The sequence below is a fragment of the Hippoglossus stenolepis genome, chromosome 9, assembly GCF_022539355.2.
Source record: "Hippoglossus stenolepis isolate QCI-W04-F060 chromosome 9, HSTE1.2, whole genome shotgun sequence".
In the NCBI taxonomy this organism is placed as follows: Eukaryota; Metazoa; Chordata; class Actinopteri; order Pleuronectiformes; family Pleuronectidae; genus Hippoglossus; species Hippoglossus stenolepis.
This window is the reverse complement of record NC_061491.1, coordinates 17,879,587-17,906,396: the sequence shown is the minus strand read 5'-3', so window position 1 is coordinate 17,906,396 and position 26,810 is coordinate 17,879,587. Positions and strand designations below refer to the sequence as shown.

Sequence of the window (26,810 nt, the reverse complement as noted above, 5' to 3'; positions counted from 1 at the left end):
AATGTCTCTTACCTATTTAGCATTAAATTTGGGGCAAAAACATTTTCATGCCAAGAAATCTACCAATTAATTAAAAAAAAATTGTTTAGATTTGAATTTAACATGTACAAAACAGCAGCTGGACTGTCACCAAAACAATCTATCACTTTTATCTATAATACTATCAGTGCAAAGAAAAATTATTCACCTACAAGGATTTAGGGGAGAAAAATCGTAAATAAAGACTGGTTCAGTAAAAAGTGGTATCTTTATTCATTTTACAATTTGAGAGAGTGAAGTCTACAGCATGGAGCGCAAACAAGTATAGAGCACAGGAAACTGCAGGGACAAAGTATTAAAGTTCAATATCATTTGTCAAATCAATAATCTCTAGCTACACGTTTCCATTTGTGGAGGATAATTCATTTTTATTTCACTACACAACTACCAAGAATATCCTTAAAAATGATCCACTGTCCAGGACCTGGTGTGTACAGGAGTCCCAACTTAAACATCCCAAAAAAAAAATAATCTTAAGGGTAAAATTTACACATCTCTTAAAAAAAAGAAAAGAAAAGAAGAAACCTCAATATGTAAAGAAACGTAGCTTACATTCTGCAAGTTGCACAGAGTGGTATTATGGTACAACTGTGTGTAAAGGGACCGATGTAAAAAAACAAACAGAAAACACACCAACCCATACATGCCAAGAAGCACGTGCACACACACACACAAAACACACACAGAGGACAGATTTTTTAACTGAACACACAAACAGGTCATAAAAAACAAAACCATCCCAAAATAAAAAGGTTATGTTTATTTTCTGAGAGACTGAAGAATAATTTGACAGATGCGAGTGTTAGAAACAAAAGCAAGAGAATCCGATAAGCTATTGGACTACACTCTTAAAAATGCAGAACATCTACATTTTATTTTATGCACAGGAATGTTGGACATCAAAAAAAGAAAGAAAGAAAAATACAAAAATAAAAATCAAATGATCCAGAATACTAGTCTGAAGGGGGCAGAAAGGTTGGGGTGTGTCTGAGTCTTCTTCAATCTGAGTCTCCTGGGTTTACAGCAAATGACCAGAGTACTGCTTCACACTGAAATAAAAATATAAAATGGAAAAATAAATGAAAATTCCCAGCAGAAAACTGCAATTGACAAGTCAATGACAGAGTAAATATATAGCTAAGCAACTGTGGGAGGAGGAAGACTAAAGTGGAAAAGGATGAGGAGGCAGAGCAGGAAGACAGACAGACCGAAAGATAGAAAGAAGAAAAGCAACATGTGACATCAGCGGGGGAGGTGAGGGAGGTGGAGAGGAGGAGAAGAAGGGGGGGGGGGGTGGTTAGCCCTTGTGTCCAAGCGGGAGCAGCAGACTGAGGGGGGAGGAGAGGAAGGAAGGAAGAGGGAAGCAGGGCTGGTTACCATGGCAACACTACACTACTCATGAGACAGCGGCGGCAGGTCTACAGATGCATTAGCATTCGGGCTAAGCCCAGATAGCATCAACGAGGAAGTATTGTGCATTATACGTGCCTACTGGTTGCCAAGGAGACAGAAGAGGAGAAGCCTGTGCTATTTGGCAGACTGTGATTTGTTGTCAGTTGATCTAACTAAAAACAACAAAATCACTAGTCTTCCACACAGCAGCAGCCAGGGGAAGAGTCAGTCCACTCCCTGCTTCACAGTGAAATGGCTTAGATGGAAAATAGACACTGCAGTTTTTCTTTTCTTTTCTATCAATCATATTCAGTGGACAAATGTGACAGTCAATGAAACATGTCAATCACACGTCCCTTTTTTTTTTATTAATCTTACGCAGTGGGCACTAACTAAATTTGCCTCCTCCGTCAGAGCCATTTCATGTAAGAGGAAGGTTTGAACGAGTTTCAGGTTGCATGGGGAAGAAAGGAAGGGGGTTAGTTAAGAAGAGACAGCAGGCAACAGAAATGCATAACCCAACCAAAGGTGGGTTATGCACTAGTATCAGGATGCAATTTCAGAAGATCAGTCATGCATTTACAATCTTAATTAAATCTACAATCTATGCATGTGTGGTTGAGTCGAGTGAAATAGAAAAATAAGGCAAGAATCTTATTTTTATGATGCTAAGAAGGTTTGACGCTAAGAAGACTAACCTGATGAGATAAAAAGGTTCAACTACAACAAGGTGGCTGAATCAAGATTTTCTACATCCAATATCAATGCCATTGTAATTCAGTTAGTCCAGGTCAGGACTTGCCTGTTCTGTAGAAGGTACTGGGCATTCTGGATCTGATCCTGGGTGCCAACGATGGTGATGATGCGGTCCTCTGAACCTTCCAGAGGTTCGTCAATCTTGATGGAGGCTCCAGACTCGTGGCGGATCTGTTTGATCCGCTGGCCTCCCTTACCAATGATGGAGCCGGCCAGCTGTTGGTGGACGAGAGAATAGGGAGCTTGTTGTTGGATTTTGCAGACGAGCAAAAAAAGTGAACACACAGCGTTGACGTTTTTAAAAATCTATTAAAAAAAATAGCCATTTATATGATCACATCCATCGAATGCCTTTCAGTCAATTCTGTTCTACCTCGCTCGATTTGACAGAATCTGTGGTAAAAAGCATTTTAAGATTAAAAACACAGCTGAACAACTGCAAACAAAGAAGCTTCATGAGCTCAAGTGGAGTCTGCAGCTTCATTAAAATGTGTCCTGCTGACTTCATATGGCTGCAATGATTTAATGACCTGAAGGAGAAGCTTGTCATACAGTGTAAAGCAGCTGTGGAGAGATCGTCAAGTCAATCAATCATAGCACTTTATCAATCAATGTTATTGCTTTAACCACATTTTAACTCTATATTTTTATGTTGCAAGTTATTAATAACTTGAACATTGTGATCACAGTCTTTTCTCCGTCTCTTATACAGCAGAAGCTGCAGGTCCACTTATGCCCCGGCTGTCAATCATCTACATCACTGAGCATATGAAGAGCTACAACACATCTTTCTGTCTCCAGACTATAATTTATGATCCATTAGACCAGGGTACAAAGACAGTATAGACATATGAAGGGTGCTATAATGTTTAAGTTCACTGATAAGATCTAAATGATGCATAATATGTGTGCATGCATGTGTGTGTGTGAGAGAGGTAAGAGAGAGCTTGTGTTTTGTAGGTCTGGTTGGTTCAGGTGGTTGATTAACACATTTTTTAAGAGCCAGGTGGTGCAGATTGACTATCATAAAAGGTCGGGTGGGTATGTGTAATAAAACCTCTTGACCCGCACAACACTACAGCCTGCTGGTGTTTAACCAATAGGAAAGCAGAGTAACTCATAAAAAGCTTCAGCCCATTTCCACAGTTTTGTGAGGATTAGGAGGATCTGACCTCTTAGCACTGCCAAAGTGGCAATACTCTTTCAAAGCAGCTTCATCTTTTTTAGATATTAAGTCATGTTTGTCTGAGAAGAAACTCTCAGAAACAGCCACCTAAACATCAACTTATGCAGCATTCATGTACTTTGAAAAGATAAGAAGCAGAACCGTTTAACTGAAAATTAAACAGTGCCATTTGCTGATGCCTGATTCGATGACATGTGATTGTTGATATCAATAACCTATAAAGGTTGTTGTTAACAGTGGTTTGGGTGTAGAAATCAAACAACCCGTTCACACACTGAAGGCACAGCCATCAATTACAGGTTCAATGTCTTGGGCACACGCAGGAATCAAACCACCAACCGTTTTGCTAAATGGATGACCCACTCTACATCCTGAGCCACAGGCACCACGTATGACTAAATGTCATTCATATAAGGCTGGTGAGGGTGTCCACATGACATCATATATGGCGATGTTGGACTTAACGAAGTCTGACGGAATCCCATTTATGTCATGAGGGTGTAGTGACGGAAGAACGTCTTTCTTTGGTGTGTTATGTTGCTGTCAGTTACTCACATCCTTAGGGATCGTCACTTGTGTGGTGATGACAGAACCACCCATGTCACTATAGGAGCCACGTCCACCTGATGGGCGGGGAGACATGTAGACCAACACATAAGCAGGGGAGAAGAGGGGGCCAGCAACACAAGGACCAGAAGTAGAGCACCGAAAATCAATACTTGGCTTTACACATTATGACACGTGGCTGAACAAATTCTTCTGGTCACACTTGTCAACTAAGTGTAGAGACTCACCTGACTGATAGCTATCCCAGGAAGAACTGTTGTCTAATGTACAAGAAAGAAAGAAATAAGAAACACTGACAAGTTATTTCTATAAACACATGTAAAAAACAAGAAGCAATGCTACATACACAATGTGGCTTTCACATGTTGAAAAGACCAAAAAATGTTTCATATCAGCTTCAACGTTTGTGTTTAACAGAGATATTTTAAGTAAATGTCATTCCACTAGTGTCATTAAAAAGCACAATGTTGTAGCAGAACACCTTCATGTTAGCCTCAATGTCCCATGAGCCAGTTTGTCACAAAACATCACAACAAATCAAAATCACATCCATATAATGACATAAATACCAAGAGGCTGAGGACTTACCGTATCCTCCTCCACTCTGTAAAAAACAGAAACACAGACAGGTTATGCACAGTATGGACCATTCTTTTCATCATTCTACAGATCCCAAGTGAATTGACGGAGGGTTGCAAGAATAAACGTATGGATGATGCAGCAGCCTCTTCCATGGAGTAGACTCAACTAAAAGCCACCCAGTTCTCATCCATAAACCAGACTCCTCCTCCTCATCCTTCCCTCCCTCCATCCCCCCTTCCCGTCTCTCCTTGCATCTCCATCAGCCCCCATTTTCACCTGCTATTCAGCTGCTGCTGTCGCCAGGGCAACAGGCAATTCAAAAAGCTGTTGCTGAGCAACAGCAGGCAGTATCCTGCCAGCTCTCAGAGAGGGAGAGAGGGAGCGAGAGAGAGCGACCTTCCAATCTGTCAACAAAGCGTTATTATTGCCTAGCAACCAACCAAGGCCACCCCCAATCCCCCCCAACATCCTCCCTCTCTTTACAGGAAACACAGGCTGGCCGTGAAAAGTACACAGTAAGAGAGCAATTACAGCTGATTATTATGGGGTTTCTTCGGCTGTGGTGATTATGGTTATTTGGTGGGACAGCTCACACCACGCCAAAACTAACATGGCTGCATGGCCAGGTCTCAGATGAGTGTGTGCACATGATGTGCACATGAATGACCAGCTATGTTTGTACTGTCAATAAAACACCATTATCATGACAACACAATAGACAATCACAGCATATTGTCTAGTGCAATGACCAACCACAATGCTAGACTGCGGACGCTGGCAACCAATGAGATGCTAGTACCAGAGCTTGATGCATTTAGGAAAGGGTCACTAACCATGCTATCGCTATAGCGATCCGGTCTGCTTCTTCTGTCACTGGTGATGAAAGAGTGCCATACAGGCAGGGAGATGGTTGGAGGGGGGGAGACAGAAAGAGGATAAAAGAGAAAACGAGAGGGAGATGGGGGGGTGGAGAGAAATAGAAAATTCTTAGAAAAAATGCTTGACAATATTCCAAAGAAAATTTCTGGTCTAGGTCAAACTGCACACACATGCTGAGCAAGATTACAGTATAAACACATTTCCTCTCAGCCATCTTCCCACACAGTAACAGGAACAGCTCTGACAGTGTTATGGTGAGAGGAGTGACAGGTGGTGGTGATGATCAGAGCTGCTGCTTTTTTTCTCCTCAAAACTCAAATAGAGGAATCAGCTCAAGAAATGGATTGCGTTTTACTTGGTTCTCTTAATATATCGAACATACATGCATGTATGTTAATGTCATATCACTCAATGTTAACCATGGTTCATTACATATACTATTCAAGAATAAAATATATTTTGATTGGCTTAGAGGGTTTCTTCAGACAATATCAGCCATATGTATATCAGTTTGATTTCCATTATGCACACAGCTGACAGCTGGGACATGACAGCGTTCAGATTTTGAGGTGCAGACATTCATAATGTAGTATAATCTGAACAGAAACACATTTGTCAGGGTAATAAATTGTCTAATTCACTGCTTCTTCTGAAAGCATGCTGTTTTGCAGTAAATTTAAGTTATCAGCACATGACCCTCATACACACCACCACAAATGAATTCTCTCAACCTGGAAAATACTGGGAGTGTATCGGAGATTTAGGTAGGTTACAAACAGAAGAGGTCATACATTACTGCAGTTCCCTTTAAGTGGAGTGCTAACAGGTAGGTTGGGGAGCAGGGTAAGGGATATATGCAGGCTAGGGCATTACAGGCAAACAGGCTAGAGAGAAATGGTTGTTTGCAAGGCAGCAATTAGTATCAAGGGTTAAGGATATGACAGGATGGCAAAGGTTTAGAAAGAGTCATTTTCTCATGAGCTATGAGAAGAAGTGGATAATCAGGCACATTCGAAAACTGCAACGATAAAGACGTAAGGAAAGGAAACAGAGGATGTGTAGGGATACCTCAACAAATACATATGAATGTTTATCCACCATGGTTACATTCTTGTCACATTTGTGTATGGAGGATATGCTGAACACCTGTCAGCACTAGTAAATGATTTACTCCTCACAAAGACCAAAGGGTAAAATGCTTCTCTACAGGAAGCCCCAATCAATGGTAATAATGACGAAATCTTTGTTTCACTAAATCAGAGCAACTATAATGTGACAAGTTCGGGTACTAAAAAAAAATTACAGAATATTTGAATGTCAAAGTATCCCTGTTAAAAGATTAGTTAGGAAGTTTAGGCAGAGGTTTGGGGACAGAAACTTACGTTGACCTGTCATCTGAGCCACGGTACGATTCATAGTAACGATCATCTCTGTGGGCAAGATGGCGATGGGGAAAAAAAGACACAAACACACCAAGACATACAGTGATGAGCACATACAATAAGTGGAATGATGAAGATGAATACAAAAATTTATAGAGGTGTGACCCTGGATTGCATGCACAACACTGGGCTGAGTCCTATGAATTACACATGAAAAAATGGCTAGCAAATCTTTGATCAGAATTCCTGCAAATCGAAAATGAGCAGCTGAACGTGATCTCCAAAAGAGAAACTCTGAACAGTGCCAATGTCTGAAATATCAAACACTTAAAAGTTTGGAGTAACAGGACTCTCAACTTCAAACTGATAAGGATCATGCAGTCATTTGACACTGTTTTGGTCAGTAAAGCAACTTACCGTACAAGATTGTATCTATATTACTCATTAACAGTATGACGGGTGTAATTTTTAGGAAAAAGGTTTTAACATAAATACAAAAACTATATTGAGTGGCTACACCTTATGAAATGACTTGTTTGGGTATGAAAGAAATAAATAAGCAGGAGAGCGATAGAAAAAGAGGGCAACACGCTGCATTTCGTTTATTTCCATCTCTTACCCTCCTCTGTGTGGGTGTCCCATGGGCATGCTGCGTGCACGGCTGCTCCCCCTGCTGACTCTACTGGGGTGAGGTGGTGGAGGAGGACCTCGACGGGGGCTCATCTCATCGTATTCCCGGCGGGAAGGAGGCAGGGGTCCGCGTGCCCCTCTGCTAGAGGGCATTCGGTCGAATCCACGGTCTCCTGCACTAGACCTGCCCCCACGCATGGGAAACCCTCCCATAAGCCTACGACCGCCGCCCCTCTCTTCAAACATCATGGTGAATCCACCATATTCATAGGTTTCGTCGTAAAAGTTGGGGTCATATGGCTGTGCACGGCCCTTTATGGGAGCCTAGGGAAGGAGGACAGAGGGGAATATATTGACAATTTGTAATGCATGGTGCACACTGTAAGAACACAGTGTGCAGAGAATAAATGTAAATCTACTAGCAACAATATGTGGAGAAAAACAAACTCGCCGAAGAGGCATAAAATATTCGGATGCATTATCGTTTTGCTATTTTCAGTGTCTTGCACTAAGCTAGATTAAAAATGATTTAATTAACGGACTCAATACATTCATTCTCCCTTCTGTCTTCAATGTCTAAAGAGTAGTACATAACAAAAAGCCTCATTTGCGCTTTGCAAGATTCTTACATCAGCGATGAGCTCCAGCATCGTCTTGATACACTCCACCACTCTCTCTGTTTTACCACCAACCAGCACCACCCGGTCTGTGGACTGAGGACAACACTCCTGGAACAGCTTGATGCTGGTTTTGGTGTTCTGGAAACACACAGGAACAGGTTCACGTGAGCAGGCCAGGAAAGAGACAAGGCTTAAATTTATATAAAACAGTAGCTGATTCTACCTAGAAAATTTTTTATAAAAAGATTATTATTAACTTAGTACATTTCACACTTCATTTTAATAGCATGTCCACATCTTTGGTGTATATCAAGGCTTCAATGACAGAGGATTGATCCAGGAGAAAATTGATTAACACACTAAATATAAAAGGAGTGACATGACAACTGTCATTAATTTGGCAGCACACAAGGCTGTCAGAGAATGCATGTTGTACATTACTTGCATTTCAATCCATAAACTGCATTTCAACTAATTTAACTGTAAAAGAAAACAATAGATTCTCTTGTATTCACATACCTCCCGCAGCTCCTTGATCTTGGCTCCCTTCACCCCAATGATCGAGCCAGCAAGGCTTTGGTGAATCAGCAGACGTAGCTCACAGTCAAAATCCATTCCATTGTACTGCTGGTACTGACAGGGACATTTGGCTCGTTAATAATATGATTCAATCTATGTAGCTCTCAGAAATAATGCCTTGTTTACAAAAATACAGCAAACAATAAATCTATTTTGTGTGCTGAAAGTGACATTTACAGACAATTTGGTGACAATTGTAAACATTGATATGAACAGAAAGACAATAAGTTCGGTGCGCACCTCCTCCAGCGTTGGGATAATTTTGAGCATGATTTCGCCAACTGTCTCGATGTCGGCACTGATGCTCAGGATGCTTCATATTTCAGCCATCAGTGACAAGCACAGCCACACAGAGGGAGGGGTTCAGGGTGCCAACAAGGCATCCAGGGGAGGGGAGGAAACAAAATTTTAGATCAGAGAATTTATGATGTCCCCCTCTTTTGCCATTGAAAAACTGTCAAACCCCATTTAACCAACTCTCCCGAGACTAACACACTTAAATAAACTGCTGATGTCCATTTTTGATATTAACATGCTAGGTAATTCAACACTGTTATTGGAAAAAGGCAGGTACTTAAACAATACAAGAAAGAAAAGTATTTTGCCCAGAGAAAGGAAGAAAGAAGACAAAATAAAAAAAAGGGACCCAAAGAAAAGTGACTGCATTTGGTGACCACTGAAGGGGCAAGACGGGGAGGTGAAGTCTGAGGAAGATCTGGCAGCAATAAGCACCAATGGTGCCAAAGAGAACTCTACAGTCCTAAAGCAGTTTGGCGGATGCACACCACAAAGAGCGACTACCCAAAAAAAAAGAGCTAAACAATGTGCTCAACACAAGATTCTTATCAGGAAAGATGAGAGCGAAATAAACTTTTCTGGTTCATATCATTCGCCAAAGGCCCTGTGTTAATTTTTATTTTGGACTACTTTGATGCTTAATTTAGCCAAGAAATTGAAGTATTTTGTTGTCTGCATCCACCTAGTGAGCTAATAAAATATAATGAATTACTGATCAAGAGAACTTAAGCACAGTTTGTTCAAGGAAGCAGAATGGTAGACAGCTGAGGAAGAGTGGCAGATTACACCATGGAAAATGAAGTTTGCCACCGGTGGAGTTGATGTTTTTAAAAAAGGGATTGGAAAAGCGACAAACATAAAAACCAAAAAATACATGAGTGAGTGGGACAGAGGGAGGTAATCTGTACTTTCAATAGCTCCAGCAGTCGATAAACGAGTTCAGATGAAGAAAGAGACAGGAAAGGAAACAAACACGACACTTGAATCCTAGCTTGCCTTTTTGCATTTCAGAATGGAACGAGAGTCTGAGTCTATCAATGAGGACAACACAAGGAAAGGATGGACTGAGAAGCAGGTGAGCTTATGAAATGGACGAGAACAAACACCAGTTTATCCACTCTGAGGGGGGAGGGAGGTGAAAACGCGAAAGATAAAGAGGATAGATAATCATCAATGAAAATAAAATTAAAATAAAGACATTGCACAGATTATTTCAAAGGTTTACAAAGACAGCGGCAGATTGTGGAATAAATCCTGAAAAAAACCACCCTACTTTTCAATATTGACGTAATTTAAAAAAACTGCATATAAAAAGGATGTTGACATTACTTTAACAGGCTCAACAGGCAGATTTGGACATGAACGTATTTAGGCATTTTGACTTAGGCTAATACACTGTGAGGACAGGTAGGTTAAAATACAGTGACTTGACAGAGGCAGGATGACTATTATTCATTTCTTCTTGTTTGTTTGACCTGTAGTCAGGCAGTGAGAGGGAGGAGCTTAGGGACATACCGCTCAGGCCCACTGCTGTCTGGGACTGACACACTGGCATTGTACTGGGCGTGGAATGGGCAGGGGCCAGGGCCATTCGAGCACAGATGTCAATCAAGTAAGGCGCCCATTTAGGGACAGGGCACGATTATGGGCCAACCAGGGTGTCAGGTGGGCGGGCGCAGGAGGGGCCATCCAGAACATGGGCAACAGAGGAGGAAGTGGGCAAAAAGTCAACAGTAAAATAATAAACAAGGGAGAGGGAAGAGGAATACATTTTAATATACAGGCTCTACACTGTTCAAATGTGAATTTTAATTTGTTTCTCTCAGAGATTTGTTTGTCAAAGAGAGAAAAGGACAAAATGTGACATTTGAAAATTGGCAATGGCATATTAAAAGCATAAAGACTTCAAAGTTGGGGAATAGACCAGAGACAGTGAGAGAGAGGGGTAGAACAAAATGTGGAGGGCTACAAAAAGAGGCAATGGTACTAAATGAATTAAGAACTGGGTACCTTTCCTAAACACTTCTAAAAAAGAAATATTAGCTGGCCCTGCAGTTGACGTCAAACACTCCACTGTGCCCATAGATTTCAATTAACGAGAGCATCAGTGTTGCCACAACAGGACTGCTATAATAAATTATCATTATAGAGGAACAAATGGACATTAAATTGAACTTAAGTGCCTAGGTCCAGTTTAGCTGAGGCAATCACATGATGTTCATGTGATAAGAAAATCATAAAACCAACTCAAAGGGTTTGTCAGAAGGCTAATATCATCACAGGCATCGGCTAACCACATCCCCTGTTTACACAGAAGAAACGATGCCAACGTAAGTTTTCGTCTCAGGGTAAATGTTTGTTAAAAAATAAACTCTTGTCCTATCATGAAGGCTGGGCAGGGTTGAGAGGCTGAACACCATTGCAGGGTAAAAACATAAATAAACACAAAATAAAAGGTTTTATTAAAAAAGATGTACTCACGTCTGTACGCAGGGCTTTGATGTTTTTGCCACCCTTTCCGATTACAGCTCCCGCATTCTGAGAATACAGAGCATACTTACAAAAACTGAACATAAAAAAAAGATTTACAGACAAGGTGTTGGAGCATATTATGACTAAGGTCAGGAAAAGCACAATGACTATATATACACATATATTTATATGAAACCCTAATAAAAGGAAGATTTTTTTTGTTTCAAAAAGAGATGTGATCAGGGCAACAATTAGAAAACCTTCAAAAAATAAATAAACATGAGGGGCAGAAAGAAAAACAGTCTTAAGCCATGTGCAGACGACAGAGACAAAAATACAAATAATTGCACAGGGAGTTAAACATGAATCATTAAATGAAAGGGAGCTGATTTACTTTGCTCTGCAGGAGGATGCGCAGCTCAACCATCTCCTCTGAGTTCCTAGAGCGCTTGAATGATTTCTGATCATCTGCATCCTCAGCAGGGCGCTTACCTGGTAGAAGGAGATAAAGACACACACTGACAACCCTGCATACACAGCTTACCACAAGATAAATGTAATCAGAGAGCAGTGAACCATAGTCTCACAGATTTACATATTTTTAGACTGTTATGTTGAAAGCGAAATCTACACAGATCACAGCATGCAAAACTAGGGAGGACAGTGAGTATATACACTGGTTCTTTCCTTATGTTTTCCAAATATTTTAACTCTAAGTCATAGTTAACTTGCTCTAGTTTCAAAAATCAGTGCTGAAAACGATCAAATACAGAAATTTGTTCATTACAAGACACACGTGTAAAAGGTTTGTATACAGACGCAAAAACATGAAGATGATTTATACCATTGGTCTCTGTGTTGCCAAATGAAGAATCGTCGAGCTGCTCATTTTCTGAGTCCATGGTCTTCTCGTGGTGGGAGAGATGGGGTGGGCACCTCGGTCCGGGGAACAGGCGGCAGCAGTTAGAGAGATGCAGAAAAGTGGCCCCTGTGAGCTCTGGTAGTCTGTCAACATAGTAAGAAGAGGAGAGGGAGAAATTAGACAATAAAGTCTGTGTGTGCTGGAGATCCGGTTAATCAAGAACTCGAGTTGAAATGGAGAAGAAAAACTGGCGGAACAACTGCACTCGTCGATATTTATTGCGGGGACAAGGGCGTGTTGATAGGCGGAACTAAACAAGGGAGGACCAAACAGCAGCTGGGACCTGCCAAGGAGGGAGAGGCAGCTAAAACACTGAGATCTCATACGGTAGCTTGATGGCGAAGTTCGACACGCATCGATTCTGACCGATTTCTATGTTTTGGAAGAACACATGACCGATTTCTATGTTTTGTATGCGGGTGATTGAAAACGTAACTTAACAGTGTAGCTGTTTACCCAAATAAACAATTATCGTGATATTATTATTAGATATGATAAAGTGACATTAACGGGGTCCATTGGTATATTATGTTTATTGCAAGAGCAACTGTAGCCACCCTTTCGTCAAGCGACGAGTCCTGACCGAAACACATTGACGTTAGATAACAAGCCAATACTAAACGGCTGCAGCCATTTTATCTGGGGGTAAATGTTTCAACTTGTTGATTTGAATCACTGTACAGTTTAGCAACTGATATAACCAGTCGTACTTATGCCCGTTACGAACGTTAGCTAGCTCCACTTGTGGCTAACTCGGCGGAAGTCTTTCACTGTGGCTAGTGCTAGCTACCCGGCCAGCTAACTAGCCTGGAGGGAAATGCGTTAGCTCCGAGCGTCACCGTATGGATTTGTAACAACAATTCCATTAATTGTAGATCCTGGGTTTAGTGAGGCAGGTATGTTTTTACGTACATCACAAGGCACCGTAGCGCATCACTCATCTAAAGCAAGCGGGTTGATAAAAATCTTACCGATCGATTTCTAAGATAACCAGCTTTAGCCAGTTAAGCTAGCAGCTAGCTAATTTCGCCATGTTGCTATAATTCCAGTTGAGCACCAGCGGGGCTAGCCAGGCCAGCTAATTAGCCACCGTCGCAGCGGACACAGACTAAATAACAAAGTGACTCCTAAAGACTTGATTCTTATACCGTATCAGTTCACGTCTGCTGTATTAAACTCTGTGGCGCAGACAAAAAGGGCGAAACATCGACAAGAACACAAACCTGCGGCGCAAGACCTCGCTCGTTCCCTTCCTTCTCTACCGAACCGGGAAGTGGACTAGTCGATCTTAAGCGCGCTGATTGGTTGAGGAGACAGCAAATCAAGCACGGAGAGTCACGATTGGCTAGAACAGACGTCAATCACGTGGGCGGAGGCGTTTTCATTCCTCTTTTCCGGTTATAGTTAGTTCGTGTAAATTACTGTGGATATTCAAGTTATTCTTGTTTACAGGGTGTCGTCTACAAAACCATTGTTCATGTGGGTTTCTGAGAACTTGTAGACGTTTCACAGTTTCATTTCAAGGAGCTGTAATAGGTTACTGAAGCTTAGGTGGTCGCAAACGGACACAATGCTAAGGTGCTGTTGCATGAGCATAAAGCTAAGTTAGGTCAGTCAACTTTGGCGCCTGGGCTGCTTCCCACAACACTTGATGCCTCCATGGTCGTCAGGTAACCTTCACAACAACTTGCATGCTATCAATCCAAACCAGTAAACGTCACTGGTATCACATTTACATGTTCTGCAAGGTAATCAAATAATCCCATTCACAATATCTCTGTAAGAACAAGAGCAGTGGATAAGATCAACACAGAAAATACACAAATGGATACTGTGCCACTAAGTTGGTGATGCTATAATACGTATTTACAGATGTATGTGTCCCACTCTTGTCTTTCCTTTGACAGGAACATCAGGCAGCTAGAACCGCACACATCCTTTCTTTTTTATTTAAAAAAAACTGTATTTATCTTCAATACATTAGGGGTGAGAGGTGTTTTCTCCCCCAGAGAGAGGTGATTTCTCCCTTAGTGTCAACATTTTTTAATTTGGGAAGAATTCCTCCCTAATATTTCTATATTTTTCTACATTTTGTTAAGATGTTTTCGCTATCCCTGCCTGCAGTCATCACTCAGTCTCTCCTTCTCTCCTCCACAGTATCCAGACGTGACCCTCTGCAGTGACACAGGGCTTAGCCATGCTGATATGACGACAACAAAATAACAGAATGTAATTCTCCTGTGGACTCTATCAAGCTGTCAAGTGGTTTCAGAGATTCAGAGAGAAGATGAACCCTTAACATAGAAACCCCACCTAAATCCGCCAGAGATTACAGGGTGCTGTGCATTGAATTAAATTATCTTTTGACCACTTCAATATACTACACAGTTTTCCTTGTTTACATTAAAGTTACAAATGGGAACACAGACTAAAACTGGTATCAGTTATATTGTTATTCCAAGTGAAGACATAAATGCAATTTATCAAAATTAACCAAAGTCAGTAATCACCTTTTTGGCTACATCTTCAAAATAACTACTGACAAGTACAGTTCCCTAGAAATAACAGAAAGTGCCCTAAATCGAATCAACACAAAGGAAGAAGATGGCCCCTGAGATCCAGACCGTGGTACGTACGACCCAAGACTGGCTGAAGGCCTCCCGGCATGTCCAGGTGCCCTTTGCGTGGCTGGAGGCCTGCGTGGAGTGGCTACAGGAAGAGGCAGGAGGCGCTGGTCGTCTGTCGCAGCAGCAAATTAACCAACAGGTACGCAGGATTTCAGATTATTTGACTGTGCAGTCGTAAATGTAAAAGTATCACACTCCTCACAATACATGTTAACTCAAAAGTTCAGTCACCAGCTGTCTCTGTAGCTTTCCTCCTCATGGTCGTCCTCAGGAGGTTGCGTTTGCTCAGTTGTCATGGAGATAACTTGGTTATTATGATGTGACTTAAGTCTAAACTGTTGGTCACAAGTGCCTCTATATGGAGGGATAATGATTACCTCCTTCGTAGTTCAAAAAATGGTCTGAGCCATTGACTGACCACTGGTTGATGACCTTTGACCCCTCATCAATCGATGCTGTGACTGATATTGGTTCACAGGCAGCTGATGAGTGTTTCCGCTGCTTAACCAGTCTCTTGTCTAAGGTTCTTGCCTTTTCACCTGCAGTAGCAGAAATTTTATACATTTTCCAATTTGGTGCTTTTCTTTTAAATCATTCAAACACCAATATCTTTGCAAATGTCAGCATGGGCTTCCAGGACTTGTGATAAGTAACTTTTAAAATGTTCGATATTTCATAACTAAACAAATAATGAGAAAAATAATCCACAAATTAATTGACAATAAAATAACTGCTCCAAACATCAGCTGCATGGCTGTTATTTATTATTTTCCTTTTAGGGGTGATCTTGCCTTTAGGGTGTACCACTCTAAGGAGTAACCTAGACAGACACAATAGATGATTTGTGTGTCTTTCTTTCTTGTATGGAAGGCAATGCTCATGCTTATTATTACTCAGCATGATTTAAATAGTAGTTTTATTAATGCTCCCAAAACGCCAAGCAACCTCGAAAGACGTGATTCAAACTGTGGGGCCCAGTCTTTAAATACTGTCGAGCCCTACAGTACAGATTTGCAGCTCACAGAAAGAACAACTCATTGAACCTTGGAGCCGATGAGCAACAAAAGCCCAAGACCACACACATCTCTACTACTATCAGCCGAGAATAAGAAGATCATGCCACAGTGGGCTAAATTGGGCAATTAAAGGAGTGAAAGATCACCTCCTGGTCCGACAGATTCTGGTTTCTGTTGCAACACGCTGATAGCAGGGCACATTTTTTTTCTTCGTGTAAACAGCATGAATCCATCTTGCCTTGTGTCAGCTGTACCAGCTGGTGGTGGCGTCATGTGGGTTGCGTTTTCTTGCATTGACGCATCATTTGTACGCCACAGTGTACCTAAATATTGTTGATGAACAGCTGTGTCCCTCCATGGTCAAAGTCTTCACATTTTTTCCAAGTAGAAACTAGAGGAGAGGAGGATAATGCTCTCATCTCTCAAGGCCCGTGTTATCTCCTGATGGTTCCAGGAACATGATAGTGTCAGCTCATTCAAGTGACCTCACACTTTGGATGATGTAAATGTTCATATCACAAATAAAAGACCACGATCTGCAGGGACTTATCCCACTGCTGAGTTTCTACACCTCAAAATCCCTGTTACAATTCTCTTTGGTGATTAATTTCATCAAAGAATGTGAACTTTTCTGATAGCAAATTTACATCTGACCCACAGTGTAGCTAACTGTGGCTGGAGTGGATCTATTGAGGAAACTTATTTTCCGTTTGATCCATGTCATTCAAGAATTGAATAGTGAATACACACTCAAGGAACTATAAAGGATAGAAATATGTACAAGTTAAACAAAATATAAATATTAAAGCACATATATGACATTAAATTGCATGAATAGACTTTGTTTTATTGCACAGTTATATTGGTTCAAAACCTGGTTGAGATATTCTCGGTGCATGTGCTCTACTGGGAGCTTCGCTGATTGTTCAGTCTGACGGCAGCAGGAAGGAATGACCTGCGATACCTCTCCTTCACTTTGGCTGTCATTCAAGTGGAAGTAACTAATTCTACGTGTCATGAAACAGGTCTCACATTCGAAATTAAACTTGATGTGAATGACAGAATTTCCATCTTGCTAAGACCTCGCATGTCGCCTGATGTGTAATTTTAGGCGCTGGATCAGTGGCTGATGACAGACCTGAGGGACCTGGACTACCCTGCTCTCCCTGAAGGACTCGCTGGGGCCCAGAAGACCGAACTCAGTGGCACCTACTGTGTCCAGGTACGGGCTCGTTGATCGTATATCACATGTTATTTGTTTCATCTCAGGTTTTATCTCTGGCCGTTGACCAGTAGAACTGCTTCCCTCAAGATCCGGAACAGTCCCTTTCTACATCAGGTCTATCAATAATTATAGATTTAAAGTATCTTTTTGATGCCTTGTAATGCCAATCATTATTTATCTGTATCAATGTCTTTTACTGTGTTTTTCTCTTCTACAAAGTCTTTTTCTTGCATTGTGCATCTTATCCTTTGCGTCGCCTTCTTTTGCCATGATTGTAATGCACTTTGGCTCAACTACTGTTTTTTTTAAAGTGCAATATAAATGAATCTGACTTAACTCGAAAATGATAAATTAGTCAAAATTGGCTTTGAAAGATTATTTTGACCAGATACTGTAACAGCCAACAAACACGTATGAACAGTTGTGGAGAACAATATATGAGCAAAATTGTGTAACCGTAAAGTGCACAATGAACCAACATGGAGACATCAGTTTGTAATGCTCTCCTTGCAGTTTGTGTGTCAGTTATATCTGTTGTGTGTTGTATCTTCAAAATATTTGGTTCAAGGCAATTTTTTGCTCCAGATATTTTCTCTTCCCTTTTCCATGATTGGTGTGTTCTTTTGTGTGATACAGATTATATATTCCAATAAGCCAATTATAGACAAAATCACATAGCAGGCTGTTGTAGCAAAATCCAGGCTGCTGAGCGGTCCATGGAAAAGCGATGATTAGAGGACAGTCAGAAGCCATGTTATAACAAAGCACTTCTGGATTCCAGTTCTCCTTTAGATGGGAAATAGAAAAACTCAGCTGGAAACCTTGAGACAGAGTACTGTAATTAAATGTTCTGAACGTACAACAATGGGAGGGTATCTGTGGGGGTCTAAAAAAATTGGGAAAGGCTAAAATGAGATAGGCCTTAAAAATTCTTAAATAGTTTGACATTTTAAGTATTATGTCTTTGGTCCATTTAGTTAGGTCTTAATTATGTCAATGATAAATTAATACAAATTCTCTTGGAAAGTGTGAGTAATTCGGGGATGATAGTCCTTCATATCTGTCGTATTGATCCAGGTCTCAAGTTTAATTAAAAAAGTCTTACATTTAAATTGTTGAAACCTGCAGAAACCCTGGTTATTCTGTAATAAGAGTAATACATTCAAATAATTACTAGATATTTAGGACGTAAATGTTCCAGGGAAATTATGGCTGTCACAGATCCCATTCTGTTTTTAGGTGGATTCTTTGCTGGATGTCAGTCAGCCTGCGTACATTCAGCTGCAGAAGTTGCGGGGCACGGACTGTGGCAACGATGAGGTGTCTGCCGTCACACAGGCCACACAGAGGTCCTGGGAAGCCAGACCGACCCGGATGCTACTACTGCAGGTCAGACACACTTATGAAAGAGAGAAGATGTTCAGAAAAAAATATTGAACTTGAATTTAACACCTGCATTAAGCTTAAAGAAATCAGGGATTAGGTATAATTTCTCAACCTCTCCACGAAGAGAATCTGAACGTTGTGATGAAAGGAAAACATGAACTTCTCAGCCTTAAAACCCCAATTTCATTAGAAAAAATGTATTATGGCTAATTATCTATAATTAGCATGTCTGTGTGCATATTTTGAACTGGTCAATAAAACATTGTTCGAGGCTCTTTGCACTTGCAGAGATGTTTTTTTCTCCCACGACTAACAACAGCAGAACGATTTTCAGCATTTCACAGTTTGTTGCCAGAGTAATCGTGATTACCAGGTTTCCTTTGTGGTGGAAAGCTCTTCTTCTCAAAGTCGGAGCTGTATTATTATTTTTTATAGAAAAGTTTGTGATCACAGTTTCTGCCAAAACTTTGTGACATTATGAATTAACTAGTCTTGACAACAGTGAAGTGATATCATAAATACAATATTAAACTTTTATTATACTCATCTACAACCAGGCCTTGTCTTTATGTTTGGTTTGTTAGAATAATGAAGACATCTGCTTCTCTTCCTCACTGAATCACAGTGGACAGGTCCAAGCAGTGAGAATATATGAAAGAGTAAATTGCTAGAATATGAGAAACAGATCGAATTTTCATCTTAAGTAACACACTTGTCTGCTGTATGGTTTCTCAAGAATAGTGCTGGTGTTGCTTAGAAACGTTGCGTTGTTGTTGTTTTTTTTGTTTTGTCTGACCATTTTGAGTCACAGTCCTACGAGTCATGAGATGCACGGCAGATGAAGTCACTGCCGAAGGTAATAAAGAGACTGGTTATAAAGTAGATGTGTTTAGGTACGTTTTGACCAGCTTTGCATTTTGAAAACTCCAAGCCAGCCAAAATAAAACACCCAGTCGAGGTCATACTGCAGCCAAACAACCTGCACCATGACTTGCATATACACTGTTACTGTAGCTGCAGGTACATTGCAAATAACTGCTTTCTAAACTTTCAGAATTTAGAAATAATGTCAAACTTTGAAACATATTGCAAATTAAATGATTTGAGTATTTTCAGTTTCTTTCCTGGTCACATGTGCTGTGTCTTTGTGTATTTACAGGTGACAGATGGAGTCCAGAGCTTGGAGGCTATGGAGTATCAGCCAATCCCTGCACTCAGCGCCGCACTCAGGTAAAGAATAAATCTACAAAACACTTGTAGTGTCTCTTTGCTGCTAATAAGGTAAAAAAATAAAATAAAAACATCTTCCTAAAGTGTTTGGGTGAAGATGTGATGAAATCTACATTTTAGTTAATAAACATGCAACTGTAATTTCAAAGGCAGCACAAGGATTTTCTCACTATGGCTAGATACTGTATTTCCCAGACCTGGTGCAAAGCTGCAGTTGCAGGGACGGATGGTGTGCAGACTCGGGATGCTGCTGCTGGGGCCGTCCAACGTCAAAGTCCTGGGTGGTGAGGTGGAGGACTTAGTGGACCGGAATAAGCAGGTAAACCTATTGTGTCATAAAACGATTGTTAACTCTCTGTGTTTGTGTGTGTGTGTGTTTTTTTTCTTGTTTTTCTTTCTGAATATTAACTGGAACTAATCACATTATGAGTGTACAACAGTTTGAGTAGCATATTTCTGTACAACTGTGACAGGGCCAGGTGCTGTGTCGGACACTGGGTCTTCCTGAGGAGCAGCAGCAGGAGCAAGAAGAGGCTCCACTAGCACCACAACAAGGTAAACTCATCACAGCTCATGAAGAATGGAAATCAGTTCAATGAATTCAATGGAAGATGATGTGGCACACAGGTCACTGAGGGTTTGGAATATGTGACACAGGGCTCCCACAGGTCCTTGAACTCCTTGAGAGTTTGTGAATTTGAGAAAATAAATCACGGTCTGGAAAGTCTGTAAAAACTGAAAGTGCCCGGATTTCTATATTTCATGCAGAAACAGAAACTTTAAAACTCTTTTGATATTTGTCTTACTTAACAATTATAAATAGATGCTACTGCCTACATGTGTCTCCTGCTGTCTGGCACTCAACTCCAAAACAAGTGTCTCTTAAACAATTTATTGTGTTGCTCTACTGTCAGAGAAGGTAATAGAGCTCGTAGTCTGTTGTCACTGTAACACAACAGAATTGTTCACACAACTCTTTACTGTCGGCTTCTATAAAGCCTGCTAGTTCCCATTATTAACAAAATATATGTGTTGTAACAGAAACAGTTGATTAGCATCTGAAACTATGCCTTTACCTCGAGAGTCCTTGAATTTGATGTTGCAGAAGGCGAGGGCACCCTGATAACACCACCACAGCCTTGTTTACAAAACTGAAACAACCCATATTTATAGTTGAAGACCGTCATGATGCTGAGTCTCCTTTGGTTTTCTTTTCAGTTGACGACGAAATGGAAGACCTGGAGCTGGACGACGCAGCGTTGTTGGCCAGTCTTGAGGCCCAGGAGGAGGTGCCGAGGATCGAGGTCGGGCCTGATAGTGGCTACGGGACACAGAGTGAGACCTCCACTCAGTTCTCCAGAAGCTCCTTCGTCGGGAGCTTTGTCTCCGCAGCCTCATCCAGGTGGGATGTGAAAATATGATGTCGTCAGGGAAAAAATATCTTGACATTTAGACTTTTAGCATAATGTTTGTTTTCAGAAAAAATATCACCGCTCCTGTTCAGATACTTTAGGAAGAATTAAGCACTTTCATTTAGAGCCCGTGTAAAAGGTAATTTTATTTAATGTTTGTTAATTTTTAATGATACTAATATTACTGCACGAATACTTTCATAGAGATGGTGAACTGCTGAAAGAGGAGAAGCAGCAGAGCAGCATCAATCTATCTCATTTAAAGTGGAGCCCTTACTCCTGGGCTTCAATACATTTCTCTGTCTGTCCAAGTTGATAATCACAATTTTCTATTACTGCAAACTTTGATTAGAATAAACGCAGTTCACTAATTATCGGATAAAATTCAGAACCAGCTGCCTGGTGACGAGTTATTTTAAATTTACCAACTTCAGGCTGCAATCAAAGATAAGACTCAGCAGTTTAGAAAGATATCTGACATATCTACATTGGTAACAGCTCTGTGAAAATGTTCTTGATTGTCATGGGTTTAAAAGTCACATTTTAATCCCTTTATCCTGCGTTAACCCTGGAACAGTGAGCCTAGTAATAATGTTCAATGGTTTAAAAGCTTTGTTAACTCAGTTGGGCATTATTGGCTGGTGTCTTCCAGAAGTGAGGCCTCCATCCATTCCTACAGAGGTGGTTTGACCCAGAGTAGCAGAGGTGGTCCAGTCCAAGGTCAGCTCCTCGAACAAGAGGATCCTGAACTCTTACCCTCCGACCATGAGAATCAACCAGAGGTCCGAGCTCACAGCATCGCAGAAGAAGACTTTCCAGATGAAGACTTTGACGATCTTCCCCTGGATGAGTTGGACAGTGTCGTTTTTCAGGAAACTACAATTGTTAGTGCACAGTCTGACATTAGTCACAGAAACACACCGCAAAATAACAGCAGAACAACAGGAAATCCTCCGAGTTTGGACAGTACCACAAAACCTCAAACTGCACGGATTGAGCAGCGCACATCAAACTGCTTGGGGTCCCAGTTTGGTTCTGGCAAGTTCAGATCCATCACACAGAAAAGAGACTATGAAAGCTGCAATAAAGGAGAGTTTGTGGGGAATGATGTGAATAATGTTATGGGTGAGGACATGGACTGCTTTCTTGAAGAGGAAGAAATCTATGAAGTTCAACCTGGGAGGACTGGAGGGCCAAATCAGCTCCCTGAGCAACAAGGACTTGGAAGAGAGAGAAACTCTGAAAGAAAATCAGCTCAAAAAGATCCACAGAGTGACGGCACAGTCCCCGCTCTCACTCTCACCTCGCCACCTTTCACGTACTTGTGCCTGCTAGAAGACCTGAACACCACAGCACACCCCCACACCACAGAGATCCGCGTCAAAGCTTTCATCGTGACCCTCTTGGGGAAATTGAGCAGCAGCAACGGCGGTTGGAGCGTCTGCGCCTCGATATCTGACGGGACCGGTTACCTGGACGTGGAGCTGTCCGATAACGTTTTAACCGGCCTGCTGGGTTTCTCCGTTGCGGAGAAGGCGTCTCTGAAGCGCGACCCGGCCCGAAGGGGTGAGCTCGACGCAGGGATGAGGAGATGTCAGGAGGGGCTGGTGGACATGTGCTGTGTTATGACCATAGTGGTCCAACCAGAGGGAAGGAAAGCTGTGGTTACTAAGGCAGAGCAGGTCAGTGAGAAGGTACGGCAGGAGCTGGAGCAGAGGGCGAGAGGCGGGAGGAAATAAACGGAGGAGAGGTTCAGGGGAAGTTAAAGAAAATTAGATAGAAAGTCAATTGCTCTTGATTAGAGATGAGAAATATAACACAGCACATCGGTACTGCCTGAAAGATTTCCCCCTCAGAAATGAAACTGAGGTATTTTTTGGGATTGGTGATCTATCTGCCCTTCTGCTTCAGATTTAGAGAGCAGAATGTGTGAACTGGATGTCTGGTGATCACCAAGTGGTGTGTCGCAATGCCTCCCATCTGCTATATGTGAATGTGACATTCTGTCAATAGAGGATTTCATTCATCTATTCAAAGAGCTATTTCCTGCTCAACATGCGAGTCATTGCCAGGCAAAGTAATCAGACTAAAGATGGAACATTTTATCTATAGGATACGTGTCAATGATGGGTTGTTCAAATATTAATTCCCAAAATGTATGTGACATTTCAAACTATGCGAAGATAAGAGTGAGACATTTGAGATGAGGAATGAAGGGTAAAAAAAATCATTCTCTGATTGTTGTAATGAATTTCCAGCCTTTGCATTCGTTCAGCACATCCATTACTTCTGGCTGGAAAACTGATCAAATATCCAAGGGCAGCGTGGGTCTTTAATAAACTCTCCCAGGGGAGAATGAGAGGAAATTAAGGTAAAGGAGAGGCCATCATCTTCGATTATTTCTCCTCATTATTGAGCCTCATTTATGTTTTTGTCTTTGATGAGCACATTTACCACAGATGTGACGTTTATGCCTGTATTTACTGTATATTGAAATAAAATTGTTCTGGAGGTTTTACCATTTTCTTTCCTACTCTTTACTGACTAATGAGACGTGTGTGTGAAGCGGGAGCTCGCTGCTAATTTCACATCTCCGTTTCTCCTCGTCAAGTGAGTATTGTATTGAATTAGATGGATAACCAGACAAACCAGAGCACTGCACCAATCCACTGTGTTTCATTTGGTTTTTAATAGTTTTATCAAATGCACCTTTGGGAAATGCTCTGTTTAAGCACACATAATAGTAATTAAAAGCAGTATAAGCTATTCCTTTGCCTCTGTGATCAATCTTTAAGATAAAACTAGATAAAAATCTTTACTGCATACATGTTTCTTGTCAGTATTAATTAGATGACAGTCTCGTACCACGGTGTGATAAAGAGCAGAACGCAGGCTAATAAAGGTACCATGGGACATGTATGCTGGGGTGAACGTGTGCCCGTGCAGATGTATGTTATTGTCTTGCCACTGTGCGCACTTCTATTCAGGTAGCCGGTCTCATTTGATTAAGGTATAATCAGATTGAACATCTAAATCAGGACCCTGCTATGAATGTCGATAGGCTATTATGTGCTAATGAGGCTGGATAAAATGGAGGGGGGGGGGCAGCCTGTAAGAGGGGTACAATTTGAATAAGCATTGGGCGATAGAGTAAATGAAATAAGTGGGAGTGCGCTCTCAGCGTGAAGTGATGCTGCAGTCCAACCTCCCTATATACAGTACATACGCATGGCAGCGATAATGAGACTGACAGGTGTGGCTATATGAGTGTCCAGCTCACTGTGACTGTAGAACTATAACAAAATACACTTGCTAAAGCTTTTTTTACTTAGATTTCATGTTGATATTTGGACAGGTTGAAACGTAAGGGAGAGAATTAGATTAATGTATTCATGAATGTTAAATACAACTCTGTGATATAGGCCTATGAAAATGAGCACGAGGTTGGCACTCAGTAGAGCACATAGCTTCTGCCCAACAGGCCTTAAAGTCAATCAAGCTGCACACACTTATAGATATCAGTCCCCTAAATATGCCTGATTTTTTTCATCAAGAGTCGTATTTCTTGGGAGACCATTGAAAATGTAAAAAAAAAGCCTTGTCTCGCTATATTAAAGAAAGAGATCTAATAAATTCCTGGACCCTTTAACCTTATCAATGCAAAACCTTTCTTCCTCGGCCCGTGTCCCATCCTTTCACCAAGTTTCAAGAAAATCGGTTCTGTAGTTTTTGTGTAAACCTGCTAACAAACAGGCAAATAGCAAAGAAAAAAACATCCTTGGCGGGGGTAATTGATTTAAAGTAAAAGAAAAGTATTTATTTGCTGATGAAGTAATGGTATGAAGAAAAAACTCCACAGCAACCTTTTCTCTACCGCTGTTGTCATGGTCAAGAAGGATCTTTAATGCTTGACTTCTAAGCCTCCATAAGGAGTCATTAAATTGCTCAGAAACCATGAACAAACTGGGCAAACTCCAAATGCTGCTGGTGATGATGATGGTCTTGTGATATGAGCGTAATCTTAAAATCAGCAACTATAGAACCCTGTGGTGTCATGGAGGGGTCGATCACCATCACCACACAGGAGACCACTGACAAGATCAATGGGTGGAAGAGCAAAGAAAACGATATATTTAAAGATTAAATGTCAGATAAAGTGCTACTCAAGGGAGAATATTTCCATTTAGTGCTGACTTTTACTTCCACTTCATTTCACAGGGGAAAATTTGACTTTTAGTTACTATTTACTTTGCAGATTCTGAGTTTAAGTTTAAAGCCTGTGAGCTTTTATAAAATGTAAAAATTAACCCCACCTTAAAAAGGATACAAAATTCAAACGCGTCTTAACTGTGACATGATATCAATAATAAAATCATCCAACAATATTATATTTTATAACAAACCTAAATGGGCCTTTACTGTGTGGCTTGAAGACTTATAGGCCTACTATGTCTGTCCCTGTATACAACATACATATCCTTCATTTATGTTCATGTATACTGAAATGTCGTGTTTAAGTTCCAATCACAAGTGTGAAGACAAAACGAATACCCAGGACACAAGACGAACATTTACAGTAGGAGTTCTTTCCTCAGAGATTTTATAGGAACTTTATCTGAAGCTTATGACCTTCATCATTTCCTCCTAAATGTACGACATGTGCACAGTGGGTCCGGCGTTCATTGGACTGCATTGTGAGGAAATTACAATTTTTGAGTCTGAGTTTGTCATGCAGTGGCACATAATAAATGACATATTTCAGAAGCAGCATGAGAAAGTGCTCGACCGCCCTAATAGCTTTCCATTTGCAATATTATTTCCTCGATTATGTTAGTGTTCCACTTCTGTCTCAGTCTGGAGCTGTAGCAGGGGATAAAAATACGCTTTTTCATTCCCCCGTGAGTTTGGATGTACCTTTCCAAATTGCACATAGCAGGCGAGTGGAGGCTGACACTGAGACAGGAGGGACAGAGCGCACACATGGGAGAGAGAGCACTGTTCTAATTTCTCTAATGCTCTTATACAGCTGCACTGTACCTCTTTGGTCATTCCAAATATCAATGTAAAAAGTACATCAGCAATCCTAATACTCCTCCTGCTGCAGCAGCTGTAATTTTCTTTGCCCTATTATATTTAGTAATGAAAAATCCACTTAGACAGCTCAACCTCTCTTTTAGGCCTCCATCAAAATGAGCAAATGGTTTCTCTTCATGGCAAAAACATACCTCTTTGTGTGTGTGTCTGTGTGCGCTCGTGTGCGCCTGCCCGAGGCTTGAGAATGTGAGTCATTAAAGGAATAGAAAATTATGAGGAAATTGGACTTAGGTAACAATAAAGTACTTTCATACTTTGTTTTGGTTCATCTGGATGGATGGAGGGGATGGTTATTGTGGTTTGAAAAGCATTGAAGACAGGGCCCATTTTGCACTCATGAAGGTTTTTAATCTCAACTGACAAAAGTTTTTGGTGCCATGGGAACGGTATGTTAAAGACCATTAACGTGTCAACATATAGATTTACAATAGATAAGGCAAATGTACGATTCATTATTTGAATATTGTTATGATAACATTATCAGCATTAACTCGAAACCAGTTGGTTTTGTGGAATT

General features: G+C 41.0%; 2 protein-coding genes across 5 annotated transcripts; one reads left to right on the top strand and one right to left on the bottom strand.

Annotated features, from left to right (window-relative positions):
* Positions 1-228: 228 nt before the first annotated feature.
* hnrnpk (heterogeneous nuclear ribonucleoprotein K) lies at positions 229-13,631 on the bottom strand. Of its 3 annotated transcripts, none has more exons than XM_035165424.2 (16): positions 13,527-13,631; positions 12,226-12,386; positions 11,776-11,873; positions 11,391-11,447; positions 10,425-10,468; positions 8,853-8,925; positions 8,553-8,666; positions 8,043-8,171; positions 7,403-7,737; positions 6,784-6,831; positions 5,356-5,395; positions 4,529-4,544; positions 4,168-4,200; positions 3,929-3,996; positions 2,234-2,403; positions 229-1,088 (listed from the first exon to the last, which is right to left on the bottom strand). In XM_035165424.2, exons 2-16 carry the CDS (start codon positions 12,281-12,283, stop codon positions 1,058-1,060), a joined length of 1,314 nt encoding a protein of 437 aa, XP_035021315.2. In that variant the 5' UTR covers positions 12,284-12,386; positions 13,527-13,631; the 3' UTR covers positions 229-1,057. The 3 variants fall into 3 exon arrangements, with proteins under 3 accessions (XP_035021315.2, XP_047197035.1, XP_047197036.1); XM_047341079.1 differs by having other exon boundaries at positions 8,553-8,660; XM_047341080.1 differs by lacking the exon at positions 6,784-6,831.
* On the top strand, positions 12,980-23,717 carry rmi1 (RMI1, RecQ mediated genome instability 1, homolog (S. cerevisiae)). 2 transcript variants are annotated; one of them, XM_035165423.2, is made up of 9 exons: positions 12,980-13,199; positions 14,461-15,069; positions 17,058-17,168; positions 18,411-18,560; positions 19,717-19,787; positions 19,983-20,106; positions 20,261-20,342; positions 21,006-21,189; positions 21,852-23,717. In XM_035165423.2, the coding sequence occupies exons 2-9, from the start codon at positions 14,908-14,910 to the stop codon at positions 22,936-22,938; spliced, it is 1,971 nt and encodes a 656-aa protein (XP_035021314.2). In that variant the 5' UTR covers positions 12,980-13,199; positions 14,461-14,907; the 3' UTR covers positions 22,939-23,717. The 2 variants fall into 2 exon arrangements, with proteins under 2 accessions (XP_035021314.2, XP_035021312.2); XM_035165421.2 differs by lacking the exon at positions 12,980-13,199 and adding an exon at positions 13,251-13,973.
* Positions 23,718-26,810: the final 3,093 nt, after the last annotated feature.

Bases quoted from the DNA above. Each gene is read 5' to 3' on its own strand.
- hnrnpk (XM_035165424.2), bottom strand. From the start codon at position 12,283: ATGGACTCAGAAAATGAGCAGCTCGACGATTCTTCATTTGGCAACACA. The intron at 7,738-8,042 runs GTAAGAATCTTG...CTCCTTCCCTAG, and splicing joins TGCTGGAGCTCATCGCTGAT to GCTCCCATAAAGGGCCGTGC. The intron at 2,404-3,928 runs GTGAGTAACTGA...GTCCACCAACAG, and splicing joins AAGTGACGATCCCTAAGGAT to CTGGCCGGCTCCATCATTGG.
- rmi1 (XM_035165423.2), top strand. From the start codon at position 14,908: ATGGCCCCTGAGATCCAGACCGTGGTACGTACGACCCAAGACTGGCTG. The intron at 17,169-18,410 runs GTACGGGCTCGT...TTCTGTTTTTAG, and splicing joins GTGGCACCTACTGTGTCCAG to GTGGATTCTTTGCTGGATGT. The intron at 18,561-19,716 runs GTCAGACACACT...GTGTATTTACAG, and splicing joins CCCGGATGCTACTACTGCAG to GTGACAGATGGAGTCCAGAG.